At 42.1% G+C, this 12,733-nt stretch overlaps 1 protein-coding gene across 2 annotated transcripts in view; it reads left to right on the top strand.

Moving 5' to 3' along the window:
* The window catches only part of HSDL2 (hydroxysteroid dehydrogenase like 2), a 91,920-nt gene that overhangs the window by 53,085 nt on the left and 26,102 nt on the right, over positions 1-12,733 (top strand). For both annotated transcript variants that reach the window (XM_055271489.2, XM_055271490.2), the window contains 2 exons: positions 4,075-4,269; positions 7,316-7,387. In XM_055271489.2, coding sequence (XP_055127464.1) covers positions 4,075-4,269; positions 7,316-7,387 — 267 coding nt within the window. The remainder of the gene's footprint in view (positions 1-4,074; positions 4,270-7,315; positions 7,388-12,733) is intronic.

Genomic DNA, 12,733 nt, shown 5'->3' with positions numbered 1-12,733 from the left:
CGGGCAGAGGCGCTCCTCACTTCTTCCCAGACGGGGCGGCCGGGCAGAGGCGCTCCTCACTTCCCAGACAGGGTGGCCGGGCAGAGGCGCTCCTCACTTCTTCCCAGACGGCGTGGCCGGGCAGAGGCGCTCCTCACTTCTTCCCAGACGGGGCGGCCAGACAGAGGCGCTCCTCACTTCTTCCAAGACGGGGCGGCTGGGCAGAGGCGCTCCTCACTTCTCAGGCAGGGCGGCCAGGCAGAGGCGCTCCTCACTTCCCAGACGGGGTGGCAGCCGGGCAGAGGTGCTCCTCACATCCCAGACGATGAGCGGCCGGGCAGAGACGCTCCTCACATCCCAGACGATGGGCGGCCGGGCAGAGACGCTCCTCACTTCCTAGACGGGGTGGCGGCTGGGCAGAGGAGCTCCTCACCTCCCAGATGGGGCGGCCAGGCAGAGGCGCTCCTCACATCCCAAACGATGGGCGGCCAGGCAGAGACGCTCCCCACCTCCCAGACGGGGCGGCGGCCGGGCAGAGGCTGCAATCTCAGCACCCTGGGAGGCCAAGGCAGGCGGCTGGGAGGCGGAGGCTGCAGCAAGCCAAGACCACGCCACTGCACTCCAGCCCAGGCAACACCGAGCACCGAGTGAGCGAGACTCCGTCTGCAGTCCCAGCACCTGGGGAGGCCGAGGCGGGCAGAGCACTCGGGGTCAGGAGCTGGAGACCAGCCTGGCCAACATGGCAAAACCGCGCCTCCAGCCAAAGGAGAAAAAGCAGGCAGCGGTGGTGGCGCCCGCCGGCAATCCCAGGCAGCCCGCAGGCCGGGGCGGGAGAATCACGGGAGCCGGAGGCAGGGAGTCTGCAGCGAGCCGACTAGATTCCAGGCTAGGCCACAGAGAAAAGAAAAGAAAAGAAAGGGGAGGGGAGGGGAGGGCAGGGCTAATTTAGAGTTTTTAAGGATTCTTGTACAATTCATGTAGTTTACATGGAGACTCGAAGTGTGCATGTATGCATATAGTCTCAAAATAGATTATACTCAATTATGTACAGAAAAGTTCTGCAGTTTTCGGGAGTGAGATGATAACTGAACTCCAAGAACTTTGGTTAACAAGGTTAACCATTTAGTTGCATTATGGATGAGAGCCTGGCTCTGAAGTCAGCCTGCTGGGTGTTTGAATTTTAGCTTCTGTGACCTTGGGCAAGTTACTTAACTTCTCTGTGCTTGAGTGCTCCTGTCTATAAAATGGGAATAACAACAGGACCTACCTCAGGGTTCTAAGAATTAAGTAAGATAATGTATGTAAAATAAGTAAAAGCATGCCTGGCACAGGGTACACTTAATGAATGGCAGGTGCTATTTTTTATTTTATTTTATTCATTTTAATTTTTGTGTTTTTTTGACAAACAAATGGGGTCTCACTGTGTCACCCAGGCTGGAATGCAGTGGCACAGTCATAGCTCACTGCAGCCTCAAACTCCTAGGCTCAAGCGATCTTCCTGCCTCAGCCTCCAGAATATCTGGGATTACAGGCTCTAGCCACCACATCCAGCTGCTATTTTTTTTATTATTATTAATAAAGGATCAGTTCAAGGGTGAGACCAGAGCTCTTGCTCTTGATCTGTTGGTTCAGGAAAAAATTATTTCTAGGGCTGGACACGGTGGCCCACACCTGTAATCCCAGCACTTCGGGAGGCCGAGGCAGGAGGATGGCTTGAGCCCACGAGTTGGAGACCAGCCTGGGAAACATAGCAAGACCCCATTTCTACGAAAAAAAAAAAAAAAGCCGGATATGGTGGGAGGGTGAGGTAGGAGGATCATTTGAGAGCCCAGGAGATCAAGGCTGCAGAGAGCCATGATCTGACCACTGCCTTTGGCCTGGGTGACAGTGTGAGACCCTATCTCAAAAAAAAAAAAAAAAAAAAAAAAAAAAAAATTACTCCTAGTAAATGATTTTTAGTATGAAGTAGAAAAGTGTCTTCTAACTCAATGCTTTCAAGAAATTCCCTAAATTAATTGAACATTAAAAAAAATAGGGATGTAAGTTCCATGAAGGTAGATGCCTTATATCTGTTTTGTCAACATCTGTGTCCTTAATATCTAGAATAGCGCCTGACTCATATATAGTAAGTGCTTAATAACTATTTGTTAAATGAATGAAAAAGGGCCAATGGCTCTTAAAAGCTACAGACATTTCATCTTATAGACCAAAATATGTAATTTATCCTAGTATGTAATAATTTAAAATTGTATTTTAAAAATATACGGAAATAAGTTTTATCTAAAGTACTAGAAACTCGCAAACCTAAGTACATTTAAATAAGCTGACTTTCTGTGAACCTATTAATTATGTTGGAAAATAAATAAATAAATAAAAACTTTTCTTGTTTGATGTAAACTAGGATATATGTAAGAAAATTGAGATGTTACTGTTGACAATGTATAATTAATAATGTACTGTTAATTGTAGAGTTTAAAGTTATTTCATATAAGAGACATAATTTTAAAAGTACACCTAACATGGTAAAAATTTTATGCAAACATTAACAGCAGTTATCCCTGGATAGGGAAATTATAATTAATTAAGCAATTTTTTCCTTTTACTTCTCTTTATTTCCTCTTTTCTTTTTTTTTGAGACGGAGTCTCACTCTGTCACCCAGGCTGGAGTACAGTGGAGTAATCTCAGCTCATTGCAACCTCTGCCTCCCAGGTTCAAGCAATTCTCCTACCTCTGCCTCCCAAGTAGCTGGGACTGCAGGCGCTCGCCACTATGCCTGGCTAATTTTTGTATTTTTAGTAGAGATGGGGTTTCACCATGTTGACCAGGCTTGTCCCAAACTCCTGACCTCAAATGTTCCACCCACCTCGGCCTCCCACAGTGCTGGGATTACAGGCATGAGCCACCTTACCTGGCTATTTTCTAATATTTTCTACAAAACAATGTTGTGTGAATTTAAAAAGGACCCCCAGAAATCCAACCAATATTTATTGAGTGTTTTTCAAGGAACCTATTCACTGACTAGGTGAAAGAGTTTATACCACTTTCATTGATTCTGAGATGCCCATGTTTTATATTTGTACATCTCAGGTACCAGTCTGTATCTTACAATGGGTGATATATCATAATTTAATTGGCAGCTTTTTTGTTTCCTTAGTGGTCCCTAAAGTAATGGTGCACTTTATAATCAGTGGTATCGTTGGTTCAGTGGATACCCACAAGAATGTGTGCATGTGTTTGGTGGTGGCTGACAGGTGTTAAAGAGGCGAAACAAGCTCTCTTCCCAGAGAAGGAGTCATCACAGGCAATGCTGATGTTTTAAGCCTCACATGCACTCCATATGTTTATGTGAAAGGAAATCTTTGGCATTAAGACTGTTGATACTGTCTGTTTTCAGGCAGTAATCTCTTAGCTGTTATCAGGAGAATCAATTGGAAGCTATTAGGGGTCTCTTAAGTTATTCCTTAAACAGGCATGCAAATACTTGAGCATTCTAAATGAGAAAGTTCATTGAATTTTACTTTGAGTCTTATGGTTTGGTCTGTAGTATAAGGCAGTGTTGCACAGAGTAAGGAACGTGTGTTTTCCACCCAGTTCTTTCTGTAGAACATTTGGTAAATCCTGGGGCCAGGCGCGGTGGCTCACACCTGTAATCCCAGCACTTTGGGAGGCCGAGGCGGATGGATCACGAGGTTAGGAGTTCGAGACCAGCCTGGCCAACATGGTGAAACCCCGTTTCTACTAAAAATACAAAAAAATTGCCAGCTATGGTGTCCCATGCCTGTAATCCCAACTACTCAGAAGGCTGGGTTCAATCACTTGAACCCAGGAGGCGGAGGTTGCTGTGAGCGGAGATCACGCCATTGCACCCCAGCCTGGGCGACAGTGCAAGAGTGTCTCAAAAACAAAAATAAAAACAAAAAACAACAAAAAAAATTTGGTAAATCCCTTAAGCAATCTGGACCTTGTTTTCATCATCTAAGAAATGAAAGGATTAGCCTTGATAATTGTGAAGGGTGGTGCTCACTAGTTACTTCCATAGTTGTATTATTTGATTTGGAGTTACGAGCGTATGTGTGTGTGTGTTTTCTCTACAGCCATACACACTGCTGCTATGGATATGCTGGGAGGACCTGGTATCGAAAGCCAGTGCAGAAAAGTTGATATCATTGCAGATGCAGCATATTCCATTTTCCAAAAGCCAAAAAGTTTTACTGGCAACTTTGTCATTGATGAAAATATCTTAAAAGAAGAAGGAATAGAAAATTTTGACATTTATGCAATTAAACCAGGTAATGCTTTTATAGTTTTTAAAAGTAGCGATATGTTTTTCCATATTTTCTGCAATGAACACATCTGTCTTTTGTGTGTGTTTGTGTGATTGTAAAATGAATGTGTTCGTTTAAAAGCTGTCTTCCCAATGAAGGAAAAAAACCCATACCAACACAACTTAAAAAAAAAGATGAATGTAAAATAGAGGTGAGTTGAGGGCTTTTGAAGTGATATATAAGCACAGAAAGTCAGATCAGTTACTAGCCACTTCTAAATCTCGAAATAAGAAATGAAAATTATTTTTTAAAATTGGTCTTAAAATCACAGAGTAAAGATTTTGTTCAAGAATATGTGGTAACAGATGGTACAGTAGTGGGTTATGTATTTATTTATTTATTTGAGAAAGGGTCTCACTCTGTCACCCAGGTTGGAGTGTAGTGGCGCAGTCTCAGCTCACTGCAACCTCCACCTCCCGGGCTCAAGTGATCCTTCCACCTCAGCCTCTGGAGTAGCTGGGACTATAGGTGTGTGCCGCCACACCTGGTTAATTTTTGTATTTGTAGATGTGGGGTTTCACCATGTTGCTCAGGCTGGTCTCGAACCCCTGAGCTCAAGTGATCTGCCTGCCTTGGCCTCCTAAAGTGTTAGGATTACAGGTGTGAGCCACTGCACCTGGCCCAGTAATGAATTTTTTTGTTTAAAATAATTTGTGATTGTGGACTCTCTAAATATTTGTCTCTTAAGTGCAGTCTTTTAGAGTAGCTTAATGACAGATGGTGTAGATGAGTGGGCAGGCTCTGTCTGATGGACAGTAAAGTGATCTGAGAAGCTTCTAGAAAGCCCTCTTGTTAAATAACTCTCCCTCTCTGAAATTGGGGATGATAATGATAATAATGGATTTTTACCATATAGAATATGATGTATTCTAATATAGCCATACATAGGAGTTATATTTATTTGTGCTAAGGTATATTTTAAATATTATTCATTAAACTGAGCTTCTAAATGACACAAACCATGTTTATATTTGTATCATCCCTGCCCACCTCTGCAGTTCAAACTAAAGTAAATAGCGGATTATAGTTTTACAAAGTACCCTTATATGCATTATCTATTTAGCCTGCATAACAATTCTGTAAGGGAAGTAATGCTTAGTGATTAAGAACACGGAATTTGGGAGAAGACAACCCAGTTTCATATTGCAGCTCTGCTGCTCACTGCTATGCAGCTTTGAGCATGTCACCCAGTTTGTCTGTCTCAGCCTCAATTTCCATACTGGTAAACTTAAAAGAATGATACATTTCATACAAGATTTTTGTAAAGACTAAATGTGATAATGTATAATGTGTTTGGCACAGTGCCCAGCATATAGTACACTCAGAATATTTAGTAGTTAATATTTACAAGTGGAAAAACAGGCTCAGAGAGATTAAGCCTTTGCCTAAGAGTAGATGGCTAATAGGTGGCAGAACCTGACCAGATTCAGGTCTTCTGGGCCCTGGTACCCAGGAATATAATTATTACTTTAGGTTTTAAAGACACAGTATAATTGTGCACAAGTTTTAAAATTTTATTTAAATTAAAAATCCTATTAAGTATTGAGAACTTAATATGACCAGATACTATGATATTAGGCTATAACAAAGATGAATTCATTCCTGCCCTCCAGAAGTTTGCTTAAACTTCTGAAAAAGAGAGAGAGAGAGACAGGAGACTTGAGGCAGGAGGCTCATTTGAGCCCAGAAGTTTGAGACCAGCCTGGGCAAAACAGCAAGACCCCATCTCAAAAAAAAAAAGAGAGAAAAGCAAAAGAGAACAATTGAGATTGTTAACATCTCACTGTACTACAGTTTTGAAGGCTTTGTGGCCTTTAAATCTTCTAGTGTGCACATGTCTTGGAGTTATCAGTGTAATTAAAACAGTTAACCTATTTGCTGAAAATAAGACCTAGTGGAGGCTGTGTGCGGTGGCTCACACCTGTAATCCCAGCACTTTGGGAGGCCAAGGCTGGCGGATCGCTTGAGCCAAGGAGTTCAAGACCATACTGGGCAACATGGCAAAACCCCATCTCTACAAAAAATAAAAATGAGTGGTCAAGTGGGGTGGCTCACGCCCGTAATCCCAGCACATTGGGAGGACGAGGTGGGTGGATATCCTGAGGTCAGGAGTTCGAGACCAGCCTGACCAATATGATGAAACTCTATCTCTACTAAAAATATGAAAATTAGCCAGGCATAGTGATGGGCACCTGTAATCCCAGCTTCTTGGGAGGCTGAGGCAGGAGGATTGCTTGAACCTGGGAGGTGGAGGGTGCAATGAGCCGAGATCATGCCACTGCACTCAAGCCTGGGCGACAGAGCGAGACTCCGTCTCAAAAAATAAATAAATAAATAAAAATTAGCTGGATATGGTGGCTTGCACCTGTGGTCCCAGTTACTTGGGAGGCTGAGGGAGGAGGATCACTTGAGCCCAGGAGGTGGAGGTTGCAGTGAGCCAAGATCGTGCCACTGCACTCCAGCCTGGGTGACAGTGAGACCCTGTGTCAGTAATAATAATAATAATAATAATAATAATAATAATAATAACCCAGCGGAATAGGATGGAATAGGATAGCTTAGTTTTCATGATGATGGAGTGAGAGGAAGAGGGAGAGAGAGAAGAGACCCAAGTGTGCTAATGCTAAGAAGAAAGTCCTTAAGAAGGGGCCCTCTGCTCTTAGGAGGGCAAGTAAGAAATGAGTCCTGAGAACTTTGGAAGAATGTGGGCCAGAAAAGCAGTGTAGGATGAGAAGGGCAAAGGTTCCTGGGAGAGCAGGTAAAGGCTTTACAGAACAGGTGATCTTTTGGGGATTAAATCTTGAAGATAAAATTTATCAGAGGAGAGAAAGATAACTGAATTATGAGAAAATTAAGTTAATGAAGATCAGGTCATTCGACAGTTCTCATAGAGGCCTTTTCTGTTGCACCAGAATGATTTTTAATAAAACAGATACGTTTATTAAACACATGTTAAAATCTTACTATGTTGTAGTTACATTAACCTAATGGTTTGGGGTCAATTTTTCAGGTCATCCTTTGCAACCAGATTTCTTCTTAGATGAACAACCAGAGGCAGTTAGCAAGAAAATGGAATCAACTGGTAAGATCTAGACTATATTTTATGTTAGAAAATATAAATCCTAACTTATGTATTTCTTCCAAAATATGGAATTGATCCTATAACAGTGACATTTCTGCCTTCTGTTTTTAAACTATTTTGTAATTTAAACTAAACAAGTAATGTGAGATCTCAGTTAATTCTAGTAAAGAAGGTTGTTTTGTTCATCTACCAGTAAGAAGTTTTAATAAGGCTGGGCACAGTGGCTCATACCTGTAATCCCAGCACTTTGGGAGGCTGAGGCGAATGGATCACTTGAATCCAGGAGTTTGCAACGAGCTTGGGCAACATGGCAAAACCCCGTCTCTACAAAAAAAAAATACCAGTAAACTTAAAAAAAATACTTTAACCAGTAAACTTAAAAAAAATAAGTGGTTACTTTAACCAGTAAACTTAAAAAAAAAAAGTTGGGCGTGGTGGCACGAGACTGTAGTCCCAGCTACTCAGGAGGCTGAGGTGGGAGGATCACCTGATCCCAGGAAGTTGAAGCTTCAGTGAGCCATAATCGTGCCACTGCACTCTAGCCTGGGTGACAGAGCAAGACCCTGTCTCAAAAAAAAAAAAAAAAAAAAAGAAGTTATTAATATATTCTTTGCGTTTGGTTAAAAAAAAGTCTGAAAAAACTTTTTTTAGGTTTTATTTATTTTCTTTTGTACTGTCTTTAGATATTTCATGTTGATATGTTATTTTGAGGAAAAGTGTGTCATATATCAAATACATCTAACACGATTTCCACAGTTTGTGTTATGTGACTATTTTATGGAAGAAATCAACTTCAAAGGAGGTTTGGGTTTTACTTTGTTTTGTTTCTGTAATTCATAAACAATAGTGCCCTTGAATTGGTCCAGAGTTTACATTTTAGACTTTGTGTTCTGTCATTTTGCCAGTGGCTTACTTGAAGAAACACTTTAATGAATACCTGTGAGAAGAATTTCTCTCATGGTTTACTAATAAGAATGGCTGTGCTTCTTCTGGGCCTTTACCTTATTTTTATCTTATCGATGCTGTGACTGTCATCGATTTTTTTTTAGAAGGCTGGTAAAAAATGTAGGGATGAATTTCCTTGATACCTTTAGCAAATCTGTGGCACCTTACTGCAATGCATTTTAGTGCCAAACCTTATTTCCAGCTTTCTTTTATTTATTCTTTATTATTTATCTTTTCTTTTTCCAAATTTTTGTGGTAATTTAAAAAAATTACTTAGGTAATTAAAAGGACTTTTTTGTATTATAGACAATTTAAAACAATAGAAAGGAAAATAGTTACTCATAATCCTACTACCCAGAGTATTAAAACCAGGAAAAACAAGACTGTCAGTCTTTTTCTCAAAAGGCCTCTTACAGAATGGTGGAAAATACCTAGAGAGCTTATCAAAGTCTAGAAGAGTCTGGTCTTCAAGTTAGTTAAGTCCCAAACTCTGATTTTTGCCCAGCGCCCTAAGGTTGGATCTGTCTTTTAGAAAAAGGCATGCATGAACTGAGATCATTTAAACTCCAAATTTTAAATAATAAGAACCACTTATTGATCATGTATATTCATTCTGTTTATTCAACAATATTTACTGGGCACCTACTATGTGCCAAACACTGTGCTAAGTACTTTGCATGCATTGTCCTGTTTAATACCATTAATCCCCAAGACAGATACTACCCTCATTTTACAGCTGCAATTGCATAGCCAGCAGGTGGCAGAACCAAGATTTAAACTCATATTTCTCTGATTCCAAAGCCCACGTCTTTAACCAGTAAACTTAAATGGCTTTCCTAACACTTGAATACTTAGTCTTTTAAATTTTAGCATATTCTTAGTCTGGGCAACATGGTGAGACCCTGTCTCTACAAAAAAATAAAAAAAAATTAGCTGGCCATGGTGGCACATGCCTGTAGTCTCAGCTACTCAGGAGACTGAAGCAGGAGGATCCCTTGAGCTCAAGAGTTTGAGGCTGCAGTGAGCTATGATTGAGCTACAGCACTCCGGCCTGGGCAACAGAGCAAGACCCTGTCTCAAATAAATACATAAATTAGCACATTCTTTCCCCTGATAATCCAGTTTATTAATTTATAAGAAGGAGTTGCCATCTCATAGGTTAAACATGTAGGTGCTTGATCAGCACATTCTCTTCCTTTGGATATAATTATGCATGAAACAGAATCGTAGTCAGTCATTTCATGACCATGGAATCAGAACAAGGGGGTTAGAAAGGTAAAGTGTAAAATCAGTGTTTACTGGCATCAGGCTTTGATAGGGAGAACTTTGCCTAGAGCCATCTCCACATAAGCAGTGCTCTCACCCTTAAGGTTAGAAGATTCAAATTCCTTTGGCTAACTTCCCTCACCTAATGCTGCAGGAGCATTTACTTCTGTAGCTCTCTTTTTTTGATTCTGTGTGGTTCAGTCAACAGCAATTTTACTTGACCTTTTCTGTAGATGTATTAATATAGTCATATAGATAGTAGCCTGGGCTATAACTTACCTCTTTCAGTTTATTTCTTATGTCCTCTCATAGTTCAGCTCTTTGAGAACCATGTGTATCCCTTGTTTCCAAAGGGGGAGAGGTTCACCTTTCTATTGCACCAACAACTTATAATAACCCCTGTTACCATTTCATTATACCTTTTCCAGTATTCGTCCTGTGTATGTTAGCTCTTATATATGTAATTATTGTAGACAATGGACATAGTTTTAAATTGGTGGGTTTTTTTTTTTTTCTTCTCATCTTAAAAGCAATATCAACCAGGCATAGTGGCTCACGCCTGTAGTCCCAGCACTTTGGGAGGCTAAGGTGGGAGGATCGCTTGAGCCCAGGAGTTCAAGACTAGTCTGGGCAACATGGCAAAACCTTGTCTCTACAAAAAGTACAAAAATTAGCTGGGTGTGATGGTGCATGCCTGTAGTCCCAGCTACTTGGGAGGCTGAAGTGGGAGGATCACTTGAGTTCAGGAGTTTGAGGTTGCAATGAACTATGATCAAGCCATTGAACTCCAGCCTGGGTGAGAGAGTGAGACCCTGTCTCAAAAAACAAACAAACAAAAATGCAATACCATTATTTCTTCATTGATTCCCCCCACCCCTACTCTCCACTGGAACACAGGGAGCCTACTCAGTCTTTTTTTTTTTTTGACTTCTAGCTTACTTTTATTTTTATTTTTAATTTGGTTTAGAGACTGGGTCTCACCCTGTCGCCCAAGCTGGAGTGCAGTGGCTCGATCATAGCCCACTGCAGCCCTCAAAGTCCTGGACTCAAACAATCCTCTCACCTCAGCCTCCCCAATAGCTGGGACTAGAGGTGCATGCCACCATGTCCAGCTAATTTTTAAATTTTTTGTAAAGAGGGGGTCTTGTTATATTGCCCAGGCTGGTCTCAAACTCCTGGCCTCAAACAATCATCCTGCCTCAGCCTCCCAAAGTGCTGGGATTACAGGCATGAGCTATGGCGCCGGGCCTATTTTCCTTCAGTTACAGTTTTTTTTTTTTTTGAGACGGAGTCTCGCTCTGTCGCCCAGGCTGGAGTGCAGTGGCACAATCTCGGCTCACTGCAAGCTCCGCCTCCCGGGTTCACGCCATTCTCCTGTCTCAGCCTCTCCGAGTAGCTGGGACTACAGGTGCCCGCCACCATGCCTGGCTAATTTTTTGTATTTTTTAGTAGAAACGGGGTTTCACCGTGGTCTCGATCTCCTGACCTTGTGATCCGCCCGCCTCGGCCTCCCAAAGTGCTGGGATTACAAGCGTGAGCCACCGCGCCCGGCCTTCAGTTACAGTTTTAATTGCTTCTGTTCCAGTTGTTCTGGATTCTCAGAAACACTTATTCTTACCTTGGCTCCCCTTTCCCTTTCCCTGTAGTTAGCACCATTTCTCACTGGTTCTGGCTTTCTCTTCTGTATTCTGGAGACCTTTTTAAGTTTTTCCTCTGTATTAAAAAGGACAGTCTGATAAGATGTTCTATAGCTTAGTTTCTGTTCCATATTGTCTCAAATGGTTAATTTGCTATGGTGCTCACTTCCTTGTTTCATTTTATCCTATTGTCTTTTCATCTCAGCCAGTTACATATAACTTTCTGTCCCTGTTTCATATAGTTTTTTTTTTAAGGCTTTATTTACTTATTTTTTTGAGACAAGATCATGCAGTGGCATGATCTTGGCTCACTGCAACCTCCACCTCCCAGGTGAAAGCACTTCTCCTTCCTCAGCCTCCCTAGTAGCTGGGATTACATGGGTGTGCCACCATGCCCAGCTAATTTTGTATTTTTAGTAGAGATGGGGTTTCACCACATTAGCCAGGCTGGTCTCAAACTTCTGATCTCAGGTGATCCGCCCACCTCAGCCTTCCAAAGTGTTGGGATTACAGGCATGAGCCACTGTGCCTGGCCAAAGCTTTTATTTTTTTTTAATAGCATAAAGTTTTAGATTCACAGCAAAACTGAGAAGGTACAGAAATATCATATATCCCACACATGCATTACTTCCTTCCTTAGCAGCATCCTCTACCAGAGTGGTACATTTGTTACAATTGATGAATCTGTATTGACACATCATGATATAGTTTTTGTGTGGAAGAATTCTTGTAGGTTTCATGGTAAATTGGTTTTAGATATTTGCTCTTCAGAATAGCCTCCATTGCCTGTGGCACACTATTTTTTTCATAGGCATCAAGTTATTTGTTTTTCTGTTAATTCTTCCTCATATTAGGAGATATCTCTAGAGCTAGTGTAGTCAAAGGCAGGAATGTGTAGGTTGCTTTTGGCTCCACTCCCTGTCTATATGGAGGAATTCCTTTTTCTGAGCTGTAGTTTCAGATGTAGCACCTCTTGGGCAAATAGCTCAGGCCAGTGTGCAAGGCTGACATGTGACCTTCCTTTACTTCCTCTATTTGAAACTACTCTCCAGGCCTGGCTCAGTGGCTAATGCCTGTAATCCCAGCACTTTGGGAGGCTGTGGTGGGAGGATCGCCCGAGGCCAGGAGTTCGAGATGAGCCTGGGCAATGTAGCAATAGCAAGATCCCATTTCTACAAAAAATTTTTAACAATAGCCAGGCGTGGTGGTATGTACCTGTGGTCTCAGGTACTTGGGAGGCTGAGGCGGGAGGATCACTTGAGCCCAGGAGTTCAAGGTTGCAGCAAGCTGTGATTGTGCCATTGCACTCCAGGCTGGGTGACAGAGGGAGACCCTATCTCAAAAACAACATGAAACACAACAAAAACACAAAAACTACTCAATCCTGGAATGCCCTGCTGCCAAGGTTCTTCCCCTCCCCATCCTTGTCAGCCATGCCTTGGGGCATGTACTTCCCAGGATGCTCCACTGCAGGACTCCCCTACTGTCTGCTTATCTT

Source organism: Symphalangus syndactylus, chromosome 3, assembly GCF_028878055.3.
Source record: "Symphalangus syndactylus isolate Jambi chromosome 3, NHGRI_mSymSyn1-v2.1_pri, whole genome shotgun sequence".
NCBI classification, from domain to species: Eukaryota; Metazoa; Chordata; class Mammalia; order Primates; family Hylobatidae; genus Symphalangus; species Symphalangus syndactylus.
The sequence above is the reverse complement of the archived record's forward strand: the minus strand, read 5'-3'. Positions and strand labels throughout refer to the sequence as shown.